This window comes from Oenanthe melanoleuca, chromosome 9, assembly GCF_029582105.1.
Source record: "Oenanthe melanoleuca isolate GR-GAL-2019-014 chromosome 9, OMel1.0, whole genome shotgun sequence".
Lineage (NCBI taxonomy): Eukaryota > Metazoa > Chordata > Aves > Passeriformes > Muscicapidae > Oenanthe > Oenanthe melanoleuca.
The window spans coordinates 13,601,477-13,616,196 of NC_079343.1; the positions used below are offsets into that span (position 1 = coordinate 13,601,477).

The 14,720-nt window shown below is 50.3% G+C and overlaps 1 protein-coding gene across 5 annotated transcripts in view; it reads right to left on the minus strand.

Annotated features, from left to right (window-relative positions):
• Window positions 1-1,799: 1,799 nt before the first annotated feature.
• Window positions 1,800-14,720, minus strand: part of VEPH1 (ventricular zone expressed PH domain containing 1) — a 58,667-nt gene continuing 45,746 nt past the window's right edge. For all 5 annotated transcript variants that reach the window (XM_056498434.1, XM_056498433.1, XM_056498430.1 and 2 more), the window contains 4 exons: window positions 12,651-12,785; window positions 10,046-10,163; window positions 4,690-4,826; window positions 1,800-3,475 (listed from right to left, as the gene is read on the minus strand). In XM_056498434.1, coding sequence (XP_056354409.1) covers window positions 3,251-3,475; window positions 4,690-4,826; window positions 10,046-10,163; window positions 12,651-12,785 — 615 coding nt within the window. In that variant the 3' untranslated portion in view covers window positions 1,800-3,250. The remainder of the gene's footprint in view (window positions 3,476-4,689; window positions 4,827-10,045; window positions 10,164-12,650; window positions 12,786-14,720) is intronic.

Below are 14,720 nucleotides of genomic sequence, written 5' to 3' on the forward strand. Positions count from 1 at the left end.
GGAAGTGGGAGCCAATATTCTGAAGGGTTTGTTTGCTAGAGAAGCAACGTGTGAAACTTGGAGGGCTGGAAATTGCTCCCATTCAGGAATGATCAGGGGGTTGGTCTGGTTTAGGTTAAACCCTGAAGCTGGGTCTGTGCCCCAGTACATGGGAGGGACTGGGGGTGCTGGTTTGGACTGGGAGCTCTCTCCCATGGCAGAATCCTGGAGCTGGGGGCTCTGAGGAGGTTTTTTGCATCCAGCCCTTTCTCCAGGATGTGCCCAAAACCCCTCAGTGAGCTCTCAGTGCTGTCATTGCAAAGGACCAGGGTGGTTCCTGCAAGGATGGGCAATGCTGCCAGCTGTTCCTGGTGGATATTTAAATCCAAATGGTTTGGATATTGAAATCCAAAGTGGTTCAGATACTTAAATCCAAAGTGGTTCAGATATTTAAATCCAAAGTGGCTCAGATACTTAAATCCAATGTGGTTCAGATATTTAAATCCAAATCTTTTGGATATTTAAGTCCAAATGTTTTGGATATTGAAATCCAAAGTGGTGCAGATATTTACATTCAAACCCTTTTGGATATTGATATCCAAACTGTTCCCATACATGTTGTTTGAAAAAGAACCAACAAAAGCTATTTATACATTTGCTTGAGAAGCCCCCTGCTCTCACTCTACACTGGATTGATGATCTCTGTGTTTCTCCTTTTAGGAGGGTGACTGGAAGAAGTTGCCAGCTGAATTTCTGTTTCATTTTCCTCCAAGTTTTAATTGGAGTCAGGAGAAGTGTGGCTGGGCTCTGTGTTTTAGGGAATTATTTCCTGGCACAGCAGCCAGGGTGTCTCTAACTCCAGAGCAATGCATCCCATGTTGTTCCCAGCACACTGAGGTTGGAGGGAAGGGCTGGGGACAAGGCTGGGGACAGCAGGTGACACAGAGCTCTGTCTGTCCCAGCAGCACACTGGGGACATCAGTGCCACCATTCAGAGTTTGCAGACTGAGGCTTTTGGCTCCAAAGGAAGGAAACACAGAATATTTGGTCTGTAAAAGTTGTTTTTGATGTCACTGTTATCAGTGAACTCAGGGTGAACTGCAGGAGGTAATTCTGGAACTCAAGGTGATAAATTCCAAATTCTCACTATAAACTGACTTCATTCCTCACAGACTCAATCGTTTGTCCTGAGAGCAAGGTGAGGGTTTGTTGGTCCAGGTATTGAAAATTAAATGGATGAAATCTCCTTTCCTCATCTCCCATTTTCCTGTGGAAATCTCCCATCGTGTGTCTGTCCTCACCCTGGTGAGGCTCCCAGATCTTCTGTGACTAAATTTAGCTTTAACAAGGCTCTTCTGGTCACTCTGCCACATTCCAGGATCTGACACCCATCTCCATGTTTGAGTTGATGGGAGGATTTTCAGGAATTTGTACATTTCTCGTTTTTCCCAAGAGCATTGGGAAGTCTGGAGCCAGTTTTGAGTTTTTTTGGTTTTCCTCCCCAGCCTGCTGAGCCCACCTGTGTCCTCACCATCTTCCACCACCATAATGGGAAGTGATTAAAAATTATGGGACAAGAAGCCAAGCAGGGAACACAGAGATCCCCAGGAGTGAAGCAGCCCAAAAGGGAGACCCAGAGCAAACAAACTTTACAGTTTATCCTGATTTCCCTTTGTCCCTGGCAATTCCTTGCCCTGGCACAGCTCCAGAACATCCCTGCTCCAGCCCCACTCCATCCACTGAGTGGAAAAAACCACTTTTTTCTTCATTTTCCCACATTTCCAGCAACATTTTCCTGCCAAAAATACATTTTGCTCTGTTGGAAAATTTCAAATTTTATTTCTACTCAGCCTTGGATGATCTCTGAGCTCATTTCTTCTCATTCTTTTTTTGCTCCCCTCTTTTTCTTTCAGTCTCTTCTACAGCACTTTGGAATCATTTGAAAATAACAAAGAAAATAAACAAACTGGGAATTTTCCAGATTTGCAGAAATTTTGAAGAGCTACAGAATGGAGAAAAGAATTGAAAAAAAAAATAAAAATTACATTCAGCTACAAAGCAGAGCAAAAGCAGGAAAAAAAAAGAGGGAAAATCAAACCAGTTAAATATTCAAAATCATTTTCCAGCCATAAAAAATCTTTAAAATTTCCCAATTTAAACCTGAAAGCAGCAGCATGGACACATATAAACAATAAAAGGATAAAGTCCAGTGGGATTAAATAAAGAAAATTAATTTTTACATCAGGCTGATTGAGGAGAGCAGGAAATCCTCACTGCTGGAGCTCTCCTGGCAGTGTCACAGAGCTGGAGCTCCTGCTGGTGACATTCCCTGGTTCCAGGCTGAGGGAAAGCCTGGATGTCCCCAGGGGATGTGGCAGTGTCCCCGTGCCAGGGCGGGTTCCCACGGTGGCACCGGGGGTGTCATTGTCACACGGGCACAGTTTGGAGGCCACAGGGCTGGGGTGGCCTTGAGGTGTCACACAGGCACAGTTTGGTGGCCCTGTCACTGGTGTGGCCTTGAGGTGTCACACAGGCACAGTTTGGTGGCCCCAGGGCTGGTGTGGCCTTGTGGCCATCCCGTGGTGTCACACAGGCACAGTTTGGTGGCCCTGTCACTGGTGTGGCCTTGTGGCCATCCCGTGGTGTCACTCAGGCAGTTTGGTGGCCCATGGCTGGTGTGGCCTTGTGACCATCCAGGTCCCACAGAGGCACAGTTTGGTGGCCCCAGAGCTGTCATGACCTTGTGGCTGTCCCCTGGTCCCACGCAGCTCCTTGGTGGCCCCGTGGCTACAGGCAGGTGGTGGCCCCGTTGCCATGCCTGGTGTCACACAGGCACACTCTGGTGGCCCGGTGGCTACAGGTAGGTGGTGGCCTCATTGCCGTGGCAGTTTGGTGGCTCCATTGCCATGGCACACTCTGGTGGCCCCGTGGCACAGTTTGGTGGCTCCGTTGCCATGGCACGCTCTGGTGGCCCGGTGGCTACAGGTAGGTGGTGGCTCCATTGCCGTGGCACAGTTTGGTGGCTCCATTGCCATGGCACAGTCTGGTGGCCCGGTGGCTACAGGTAGGTGGTGGCCCCATTGCCGTGGCACAGTTTGGTGGCTCCGTTACCTGGCACACTCTGGTGGCCCGGTGGCTACAGGAAGGTGGTGGCTCCATTGCCATGGCACACTCTGGTGGCCCGGTTGCCATGCCTGGTGTCACACAGGCACAGTTTGGTGGCCCCGTTGCCATGCCTGGTGTCACAAGGCACGCTCTGGTGGCCCGGTGGCTACAGGTAGGTGGTGGCCTCGCGGCTCTGCCGCTCCCGTGCCTGCGCCACGGCCACGCTGAGGCTCTGCAGCCACTGCTGGGCGCGCTGCTGGTCGCTGGCCTTGAGCACGAGGCTGCGGCTGTCGGTGAAGATCTCGAAGGCGCGGGGCCGGCGCTGCCGCCGCCCGGGCACGGCCCGCACGCTCTGCACCGCGCCCAGCGCCAGCGGCCCGGCGGCGGCGTCCTGTGCGGGACAGGGCGGGACAGGGCGGGCTGGGGTGCCACCCGCACCTGGGAATGGGCTGGGGGTGCCACCCGCACACCTGGGACGGGCTGGGGGTGCCACCCGTGCCACCCGCACCTGGGAATGGGCTGGGGGTGCCACCCGCACCTGGGAATGGGCTGGGAGTGCCACCCGTGCCACCCGCACCTGGGAATGGGCTGGGATGGGCTGGGAGTGCCACCCGCACCTGGGAATGGGCTGGGATGGGCTTGGGGTGCCACCCGCACCTGGGAATGGGCTGGGAGTGCCACCCGCACCTGGGGCGGGCTGGGATGGGCTGGGGGTGCCACCCGCACCTGGGGCGGGCTGGGGGTGCCACCCGCACCTGGGACGGGCTGGGGTGCCACCCGTGCCACCCGCACCTGGGAATGGGCTGGGGGTGCCACCCGCACCTGGGACGGGCTGGGACGGGCTGGGGGTGCCACCCGTGCCACCCGCACCTGGGACGGGCTGGGATGGGCTGGGAGTGCCACCCGCACCTGGGACGGGCTGGGGTGCCACCCACACACCTGGGAGCACCTGGGATGGGCTGGGAATGTCCCTTGGAACACCTGCACAGGGCTGGGAGTGCCACCCGCACCTGGGTGCACCTGGGAATGGCCCTTGGAGCACCTGGCACAGGCACTGTCAGTGCCACCCACACCTGGGCACTGCTGGGATGGGCTGGGAGCACCTGGCACAGGGGCTGTGAGTGTCACCCGCACCTGGGCACTGCTGGGAACGGCCCTGGACAGGCTGGGAGCACCTGGCACAGTGAGAGGTGTCCCTGGGGCTGGATGGGCTTTAGGGCCCCTTCCCACCCAAACCACTCCGGGGTTCTGTGAACTCCCCAAAGTGTCCCCAAGTGTCACCAGCCTGGGACAGTGGGAGGGGACCCTGCTGTGGCAGGGGATGGGATAATGGGATAATGGGATGGGATGGGATAATGGGATACTGGGATGGGATGGGGTGGGATACTGGGATGGGATGGGATGGGATAATGGGCTGGGATAATGGTATGGGATACTGGGCTGGGATACTGGGATGGGATACTGGGTGACCTTTATGCCCCAGAAAACGTGGGGAGCAGCAGTGGCAGCTCCTGTGCAGCACCCTGGCTGCCCTCGAGAGCCAGTGGGAAGCTGCCAGGGCTGCCATGCCCAGGGTGCTGCTGGAGCAGGGACAGGGACACTCACGGATTTGCCCCTGTGGAACAGCAGCTGGTTGCCAGCCAGGGTGAAGTAGCGAGTTTTCCACCTCTTGATGAACTTCCAGCGCACCTGCTTCTCCTTCAGCTTGCCCTCCATCAGGGGCTGCCCCTCCTGGTTCACACCTGGGCATGAGCACACAGCCAGGCTGAGCCCTGCCCTCCTGTGCCCTGCTGTGCCCCCATTCAGCTCTCCCTTCTCACAGATTGACACAGACAGCTCAGCCCCAGCCATGCCCTGCTGGGGAGGCTGAGCACATGGAGCTGACAGCTCAGACCCTCTCCCATCTCTTTTCCTACTCCCTCATCCCAAACTTCTCCCCCCAACACCTCCCAGTTGTTCCTCAGCCCTGCAATAACCATTTCTGGCCTTGGACACTGCCAGGGGTCCAGGGCAGCCACAGTTTCTCTGGGAATTCCATCCCAGCCCCTCCCCACTGTCCCAGGGAGGATCCTTTCCCAGGATCAGCTCACCCTGTCTCTGGCAGTTTAAAGCCCTGAGATCTCCAGGGTCTCTTTTCCCTTTCTCTTCCATCTTTCCAGCAGAGCAGAGGGCAGTGCAAGGCCCAGGCAGTTGGGAAGGGACAGTTTTGGATGGGATGTTTGCCTTGGAGCCCATCCCAGCCTGTCTCAGAGGGGCAGTGACCCCTGGCTGGCTGCTCCCCCCAGGCCCACCCAGCACCCCTTGGACACCTTTGCTGCCACCCGAGGATGGAGGTGAGCAGGGTGCCCAAGGCTTTATGGATTTTTGGGCACCCAACCCTCATCTGGAGGAGGACAAAGCAGCCCCAGGACAAGCTGCAGGTAAAGGCTGTGTCCTCCCCCAGCCCTGTTTTCCTTGGCAGCCAGGCTGGCGGGGGGTGCACTGCGGGCTCGTGCAATTTCCTCAGGAAAAACCATAAATATTTCTGTCTCTGCAGACAGGGAGTGCTTGGAAGGAGATGGATGAATGAAAGAAGGGGGTTGGCAAAGCCTCAGTGCCGGGGGGAGCTGCAGCTGTGATTTCCAGAGCCCTGCTCTGCTCCACAGCCACTTCAGCCCTGACTCCACAATTTTCTGGCTGTTTTTGTGCCAGCACCAGGACTGGCATGGGACAGGGGAAGCTGAGGGTTGTTTTCTCTCAGTATAAATGCAAAAGGGAACAAATTTCCCACATGGTTTGGGGCTGCATCCTTTCCCCAAAAGCTCTTTAGTGGGACAGAAACACGTTTTAATGTTCCCCCTTACTAAAATCAAGGCAATTTTGTTAAATATTGTTCCCTGCCTGGCTCCTGGTTCCTCAGGAACATCTTCAATCCCTCCTCAACCAGACTAAGAGGGGTAAAGCACAAAAGGCTCAGATGATACTGAGATAATTTGTGGGCAGGAGCACAACACGAGAAGGGAAGTGAACGTGCAATTTTGGCCTAAAGTGAATTTCTATGGCCAAAACCTTTCAAACCCAGGATTTGCTAAGAAATGTTGATCTCTCTTAAGGAGCCAGTGGCTTTGGGCAATGCTGCCAGAGGATTCCTCCTGTGTATCCACCAGGAATCCCAGGGGGAGTGTGATGGCAGCTCCCAATAATGAGCCCGATGCCAGCGTGTCTGAGGGGCTAATTAGGAGACAGAGATCCTGCAGGATAAGAATAAAGCTCTTTTCCAATATTTTTCTAAGCCCTTCTGCTTATTTTCCTTGTGGTTGGCTTCACAGAATCCCAGAATAACTCAGCTGGAAGAGAGCTGGAGGGTCTCCCCTCCAACCTCCTGCTCCAAGCAAGGTCGCCCCTGGGGTCAGGGCTGGCTCGTGGATTTATCCACCTGGGACTTGAAAAACCTCCCAACATCTCTGGGCAAGCTGCTCCAGTGCTTGGTATCCTCCTGGGGGGAAAGCTTTCACTCACAGGGAATGATTCCTGCCCAATATCCCATCTAAATCTCTTCTCTTTCAGTTTGAAAAGGTCATGAAACATCCAAAGCTCTTGAAATACCTATTTTTTCTTAAATCACCTTAATAGAGACACACTGAGACCAAGTTAGCCCTGCGTGGGTCCTGTTGGAATTTTCTATTTTCCATCTTTCTTTCTTTGCAACAACACCCAGCCCTGAGCAGTTTGGGTACTGAATAAAAAGTTAAAAACCCTCCAAACTCTGCCAAGATGAACTTGAGACAGATAAAACCCAAAGCTTTAAATCTTGAATTTGATGAAACATGAAATCCTCCACAAGAATTCATGAATGATCTCAGTGATAATAAACCCCTATGAACTTGAAAGAATGGAATGTGTGGCAGATAAATGCAATTAACCCCGGGGAATATGGATTCACTCTCCTCCATTAATCACCACCTTGGGTTTTGCTGAAAACCTGGAAGGAACACATTGCTGGATGCCACTTTTCATGGTTTTGGGCTCCTTCCTTTCTCTGGATGGCTGGCACTGCAGGAGGGGGATAAAGTATTCCCAGATTAATGTGGTGTAGGCTTTCCCTGGGAATTGCAGTTTTCCAGAGGAACTGGCCTCAGGAAAACACCCTCAGTTTTTCCCAGATCCCAAATCCTTGCCCTGCAGCCCCCAGGGGTCCCTGCCATGGCTTTGTGAGCTTCCAGAGGGGAAGAACTGGAATTCCCTGCTGGCTCTGCAGTGGTTTTGAGGAATGTTTTGTGCAAGAGCTGCTGAAGCCAAACCCTCAGTGCAGGGGGTTGTGTTGGAATGAGGCTCCCAGCCTGTCCTAGCGAGGGATCCTCCCGTTTTCCAGCATTCCAGGACACCCCTGGGGTCTGTGGGGATGCTGCTCCTCAGTGGCAGGAAGAGCCAATCCAGGAGGATGTAACAGCACTTCTGGAAAGGTGTGTTTGTACAAGGCAGAGGAATGCATGAGGAGGAGTCAGACTTTCTCTGACTGTCTCTCTGGGTGCATCAGCCACGTTGTTTCAGCTCTTTGCACACAGGATCAGCTTCCAGCTCCAAAATCCCTCCCAGCAACAGCCAAACAGGAATCACTGATCAACGTGGGGTGGTGTGGGCTGGAAAGGATCTTAAATATCATCTGATCCCACCCTGCCATGGCAGGGACACCTTCCACCATCCCAGGCTGCTCCAAACCCCAACCTGGCCTTGGGCACTTCCAGGGATGCAGGGGCAGCCACAGCAAATCTGGGAATTCCATCCCAAGGCAAGAACTGGAGGATAAATGGCATCTTGCAACAAGGCATCCAAAAAAATGCAGCAAAACCCCACATGAACCAAACCCAGCAGACAATGATAGAAAAAATAAATTTGCCTCTGAATTCCTTCTTCAACAGGAATTCGGTTGCTAAACAGCATTGCTGAGAGGAAGAATTGCTTTCTTGCCTCTCAAAAGTATTTCAGATTTCAAAGGGTCTTTCCCACTCTGGAATGAAAATAAAAGATGTTTCACAGCCTTTAAATTCCTTACCAATCCAAGCTGAACTCCAAATCCTTTTTTGTGTCAGACCCTGAGAGACCCTGCAGGGTCTCCCCCTCTGCCTCAGCTCTGCAGCCCCAATTCAAAGGTGGAAAAGTTTATTCCACTGAGCTCCCTCTTTCCTCAGCTCTCACATGACCCATTCAAGGAATTTGTTTTCTTGGTTTTCTAAAAGCCTTTGGAGCTCAGAAATCCTGATACTCACAATGAGTCTTTCTTACAAAAATTCTTTTAAACTGAGACAGAGCAACTGCTCATGAAAAGGACAATTTCAGCCAGGAGAGCAGGAGGGAGGCAAGGCTGGACTGGTTGCACGTCTGTGGAAATTCAGACCAAAGTTACTTCATTAAGCTTTGACATTTTAAGCCAGAGGCTCGTTTTCCTCATAGCTCAACATCCCTGGTGTGGTGGGGAAACCACACTGAGAGCACTGAGGAGATGAAGTTTTAACTCAGAGCAGGATTTCTTTCCTGGTGCTGGAGTCCCAGGGGAGCTGGGGAAGGAGAAGATGCTCAAACATCCCTGGAATGAGCAGGGGCAGCCTGGCTCCCTAAACTCGGGGTTGATCAGACTGAAGAGACACTAACTGTTAAAAGAAATTGCTGAAACAGCCAATTATTCAAACACTTGGCCAAAATAATCAAAATTCTTGGCCAGGATTGGTCAGACTTTTATGGAGTGGCAGAAAGCGTCTAAGAACAAGACATTCCTCTGCCTGTCAGGGCACTGCTGGGTGCCAGAAAGCTTCCAAAAAAAAAAAAAACAAAAAACCCAAAAAACTTTAAAAGCAGGGCACCAGGACATGATACCTGGGAAAAAAGCTGCTTTTCCCTATTTTTCACCTTCTTTTCCAGCTGAAGTGTTATGCCTTTATAAGATTTAATCACCACGTCCCCAAGGAGATGTGGAGTAAATGATATTAAAGCAAATCATTCTGAGAGTGAAGGAAGCAGGAAGCAGGTGCTGTTTCTGTGCCAATGTCCCCTGACTTGTGGCACCTGGGATTGGCCCAGGAGATGGAATCCTTTGTCTGGACCCTCCCAGGGGTCAGTGGTGCAGATTTGGGGCTGTGTCCCTGTAAGAACTCACCAAAGATGAGTTTAATGGAGAATTCCAATTAAAGCAGCCACTGGGGAGTTTGGTTTCCCCTTTTCCCCTCTCCCCACTGTGCTGGGTTGCAATACAGGGTGTGATCAGAAATGTGAATTCCGTCCCCATCTGTTAAACCAGTGGGGCAGTGCCCCTGATCTCCTGGCACACATTATCTGCTCATGGGCCATCTTTAAACCAGCTGGGCAATCATCTTTATCTTCCCACAGCCCATCCTCCCTCCAGGAGATATCTCCTGTTCATGGCCACTGAGTCCCAGGGCATGACTGATAAAATTCCATCATCCCATGGGAGATGCTCCAGCCAGGGGAGCAGCCAAGCCTTTCCTACCCAGATAAAAACTGACATTTGGGACACTAAGGGACCTTCTTTGCACTGGATTCCAGAGGAAAACCAGACCTTTGCACATCATCCCTGGAGCTTCAGAGGAAACTGCACCTTCTCCAGGAGCACTGCTCCAGCTGAACCACATCTGCCCCTGCAGGAGGATGCAGCCACCATTGAATGGGACTGTGCCAACACCCTGCCTGACTGACGGGTGTCAGCTTGGATTCTGACTCTGGCAGGGCTGGGATTGTTCTGTGTAATACTGCATTGCTATTTTAATTTTCCAGTAAAGAACTGTTATTCCTAATTCCCATCTCTTTGCCTGAGAGCCCCTTAATGTCACAATTATAATAATTTGGAGGGAGGGGGTTTACATTCTCCATTTCACAGAGAAGCTTCTGCCTTTATTGGCAGAAACCTGTCCTCAAACCAGGACACCCACATGAGCACACCCAGCAGGGCCAGGGCAGCAGCCCTGTGTACCTGTTGCCTTCTCAGGGTTGTTGCACATGAAGCACTGCCAGGCTCCTGCCTCCTCGCTGTAGCCAAACAAATCAAAGAACCTCACTTCCTCCAGCTGCATCTGAGCCTTCTCCAGCTCCTGGGGTGGGAGGAGAGAAACCAAACTCAGGGGGTGAGGAAGCACAGCTCAGCCCCCAAGGACAAGGAGCAGAAATCATGGACTGGGCTGTGGGAGGCTGGGGATGCTCTGGGATTTGTTCCTCCTCTTCCATGCAGGTCAGCAGCCAGGCCTGGCTGTTTTCCTGCAGCTGAACCACCTTGGGACACGAGGGTGATGAGGAGAGGATGTCTGAGAGAGCTCAGCCTGGAGAAAAGGGGGAACAGGGGGAACCTGTGGCTCTGCACAGCTCCCTGTCAGGAGGGGACAGCCAGGGGGGAGGCTCTGCTCCAGCAATGAGGGAAACGGCCCCAGGTGCTGCCAGGGGATCCTCAGATTGGATAATTGGATACTGGGAGCATTTCCTCATGGAAAGGGCAGTGGGGGACTCACAGGGGGGATCTGGGATCTGTGTGGAGGTGGCACCTGGGGACATGGGCCAGTGGTGGCCTTGGCAGTGCAGAGCAGCCAGGACAGCCCAGCCCAGCCCAGCCCAGCCCAGCCCAGCCCCCCTGAGCTGGGCACAAACAGGACCTTGATAAGGAGCTGTGGAGAGCCCCAGGAAAGCTGGGAGGATCCACATCTGGAAGTGCTTTGCTGCTGGCACGTCTCAGACGTGCTGAATAAATAAAGGAATGTTTTCTGTGGCATGGAGAGGCTGCCCAGAGAGGCACAGTGTGCTCTGGGTGAGCCAGGTACTCCCTGCAGCCCCACACTGCTGCACATCTGAAGGGATTGCTCAGAATTCATGTGAAGCATTGATGTCATACATTATTCTCCAGGGTGGAAAAATGCTTTAGAATTCATATTGGAAAAATTTATCACCTTCCACCATCCCAGCCTGGCCTTGGGCACTGCCAGGGATCCAGGGGCAGCCACAGCTGCTCTGGGAATTCCATCCCAGCCAGGAATTCCTTCCCAACGTCCCATCCCACCCTGGCAGAGCATTTCAGACTCTGCTGGAACACAATGCATGAAACTTAGTCTCAAGTACAGCAGGCACTGTTGATGCTGCATTTGCATCAACACATTTCAAGGCACTGAAAATTAAAAGTGCTGTGCTTAATGAAGCAACCCTCAGAATTTTGCTCCCTGGACTACTGGCAGAGGAATAACATTAACAAATACAATAATTTTTGGCCAATAATTCACAATCTCTGAAGTCCTGTTAGCAATGGGAAGAACTTCTGAGATGACAAATTCCCATTGTGACAGAAGCTGAGGAAAGTAAGGACTAGGAAATGTTCCAGGCAGATTTTTTTGGAAATGCAAAAGCTAAAGAAAACCTTCTTTATGACAGTCCTAGTGAAAACTGAGTGGGGTCCCCCCCTCCTCTGGGCCCCAGCAGGAGTTCCCACTTCACCACATTATCCTGGGAGTGCAGAAGGTGTTCCTAACAAAACTCTGGTTTTAAATCAGCCAGAGCCTTGGTAATTCAATCTTATTCCACCAGACATCCTCATGCCCACAATATTCTGAGAGAGAGTGTTTTAAAATCGTGTTTGACAACTCATTTCATCCAGCTGAGCTGGATGGAGATGCTCAGGGATAAATGGATATTTGTTTTCCAATCCTACAGTGGCCTTTCCAAGCAGCTGATTAATGGCTTGGAAAGGGCATTCACTGAAATCCTGGAGGCAGAAAAGAGCTTTGGGCTCTAATCCCTTCAAGTGATGGGGGCAACTAATGGACCATGTGCAGAAAAACAATTCCATAAAAGCCAGGGCTGTGCTGAACTGGGTGAACTTCAGGGGCTGCCCCCAGCAGCACTAAGCTGAGCCTAGAGCTCAGGACTAAGCAGGAAAAGCCCAGGAGCAGCATCCCTGCTTCCCATGCCATGGATCAGCTCAGGGGAGGGGTGCAGGAGCCTGGGGAGCTTCCAAAGCACAGCACAGAGCAGCCCTGGGTGCCTCTGCACTGGGGTACTGCAAAATGCCCCAAATGCAGGGAAACTCCTGCTTGAGAGGGATGTTGGATTTGTCCTTACAAACCAGCTGTGGGTCTGCTGGGAGATGAAACCAGCACTGAGAGATAGAAACAATGGGATGGATTCACTGGTTGATGAATGGAAAAAGAGATTTGCCTTTGCAAACAAACTGTGGGTTTGCTAATAAATGAAATTGAATATTGGAAGATGAAAGAAGCAATGGGGAAAAACTATGAATTCTATAAGAATTAAAAATTAAAAGGGAGGGTTGTACATTAGAGGGGAATCTCAGGTATCAGGGTTTGGGCAGTCTGTGCCTCTCAAGGACCTCAGCAATGGGGAAAGAGAGAGGGAAATTGGGATAAAAGGAGGCTGCATGCTCCAAAACTCTGACAGATCCCAGGGGAATCCCCATGGCCTCTCCCTTTATTGGAATAAAGCAGAAAGGACTCCTCTGTCTCCCTTTTGGACATAAACCTCTGGTGTTTGTGGATTGATTTTCCTGACATGCTCTTTGCATTTGTGGGGGAAGCAGCCCTTACCTTCTGGTGGGGGAAGGTGGACTGGATGATGGCAGCCTCAAAGCTGTGCATCCCCTTGAGCTGGCTCTGCTCCCACAGAGCCCTCAGCCCCTGCACTGAGCTGCTCTGCATGGACAAGGGTTCTGCCAACAGGCTCTGCAGAAAACAGAGGAAATTATTTCAGGTGGTTTTTTACTCAGCCATTACCAGAGATCATCCTGTGCTCACAGCCATGAGGATTCCCAGGGGTCAGCCCAAAGGGAATCCTGATGGATCAACACAATCAGATAAACATCAAATATCTCATTGATAAACAAACATCAATATCTCATTGATAAACATCAAATATCTCATTGATAAACATCAATATCTCACTGATAAACATCTATATCTCATTGATAAACATCAAATATCTCATTGATAAACATCAAATATCTCATTGATAAACAAACATCAATATCTCATTAATAAACATCAAATATCTCATTGATAAACATCAATATCTCACTGATAAACAAACATCAATATCTCATTGATAAACATCAAATAGCTCATTGATAAACATCAAATCCCTCATTGATAAACATCAAATATCTCATTGATAAACATCAAATCCCTCATTGATAAACATCAAATATCTCATTGATAAACAAACATCAAATATCTCATTGATAAAAATCAAATGTCTCATTGATAAACATCAATATCTCATTTCCCTTGGGGTTTCTGAAGCTTGTTCCACATCTCCCATCTCTGAGGTCTGTGGCTCACCAAGGATTGCCCTGCAATGACCACTCCAGGGTTCTGCATTGAATTTATATAATAGATTTTAATAAATAATTAAATTGATTTTTTAATAAATAATTTATCAGGAGCCACACAGAGCCCTGGGTGAGCTGCATCCCCCTGGAACACGCCTGGCATTTCCAGCCAGAGCCAGGAGATGCTTCCCACCCCTGCAGGGCTCTGTGTGTCCTGCTCTAGGGCAAATCTGGGAGAAAACCTCAGAATGGGGTCCCTTTAGGAAACAGATCCAAGCAGCCCTACCCCAACTGATTCAGGAAAATATTTCCTAGGAGAGAAGTGGAAAAAAACCTGTTTATTTAACAGGCAAAGCACTTTTTAGAACAAAAAAAAAGCTACCTGAAAGCATGAAGAAGGAAGAAGACAGAAAGAAACAATACCCAAAATCCTCCATGTTAAAAATGTTAATATTATAACAAAAATGTTAATATTGGAATGGAATGGAATGGAGTGGAATGGAATGGAGTGGAATGGAATGGAATGGAATGGAATGGAATGGAATGGAATAGAATAGAATAGAATAGAATAGAATAGAATAGAATAGAATAGAATAGAATAGAATAGAATAGAATAGAATAGGAATATTATTATATTATAAAAACTCCAAATTTAAACCCTTCACCATGTGAAATCACACACTTCTATTTAACTACACACCCATGATTTTAACTCCACCACCCAAATCTGGAAGCTTCTCTTTCCTGGGGGTCAGTGTCAGAAAGGACAGAAATTCCAAAGCCCCAGGTTTTTGGGACACTGAACACTGGCAGGACAGGGGGACCCTTGTTGGGGTCACCTGCAGAGCTCCCTGAGCCAAAGCTCAGTGAGGATCCAGCCTTCCAGCCCCAGGAATGAGCCTGGTGCTCCAACAGCACCAAGTTTGTTGCCTCAGCTGCTCACAGAGTCAGTGGTGCATGGACTGAGAGAACTTTTGTGCCTCTCCTGTATCTCCCCCGTGATCTTTTAATTGAAGAATGCATTCACAGGCAGGAGCCAAGATAAGAGTGCACAAACAAATCTCTCATTTTCCATACTGCAAATATTTGATTTCACAATGTGGGCAATGTCCTTCAAATGTGGGATTCCTGGATGGACTTTCTGTCTCCTCTTTCTGAGCAAACTCATCCAGCCTAATCCTGCTGTCCTGCTCAGTTCCCAATTTCTATCCAAGGGTTTTGAAACACAGTAGAACTCTCCATTAATTTTTTTTTTTTTTTTTTAATTAACTGACCAGTGTTCTTGAAAAGTGTTTATTTCTAGGAAAACACACAGGGCAGAGCAATTCAG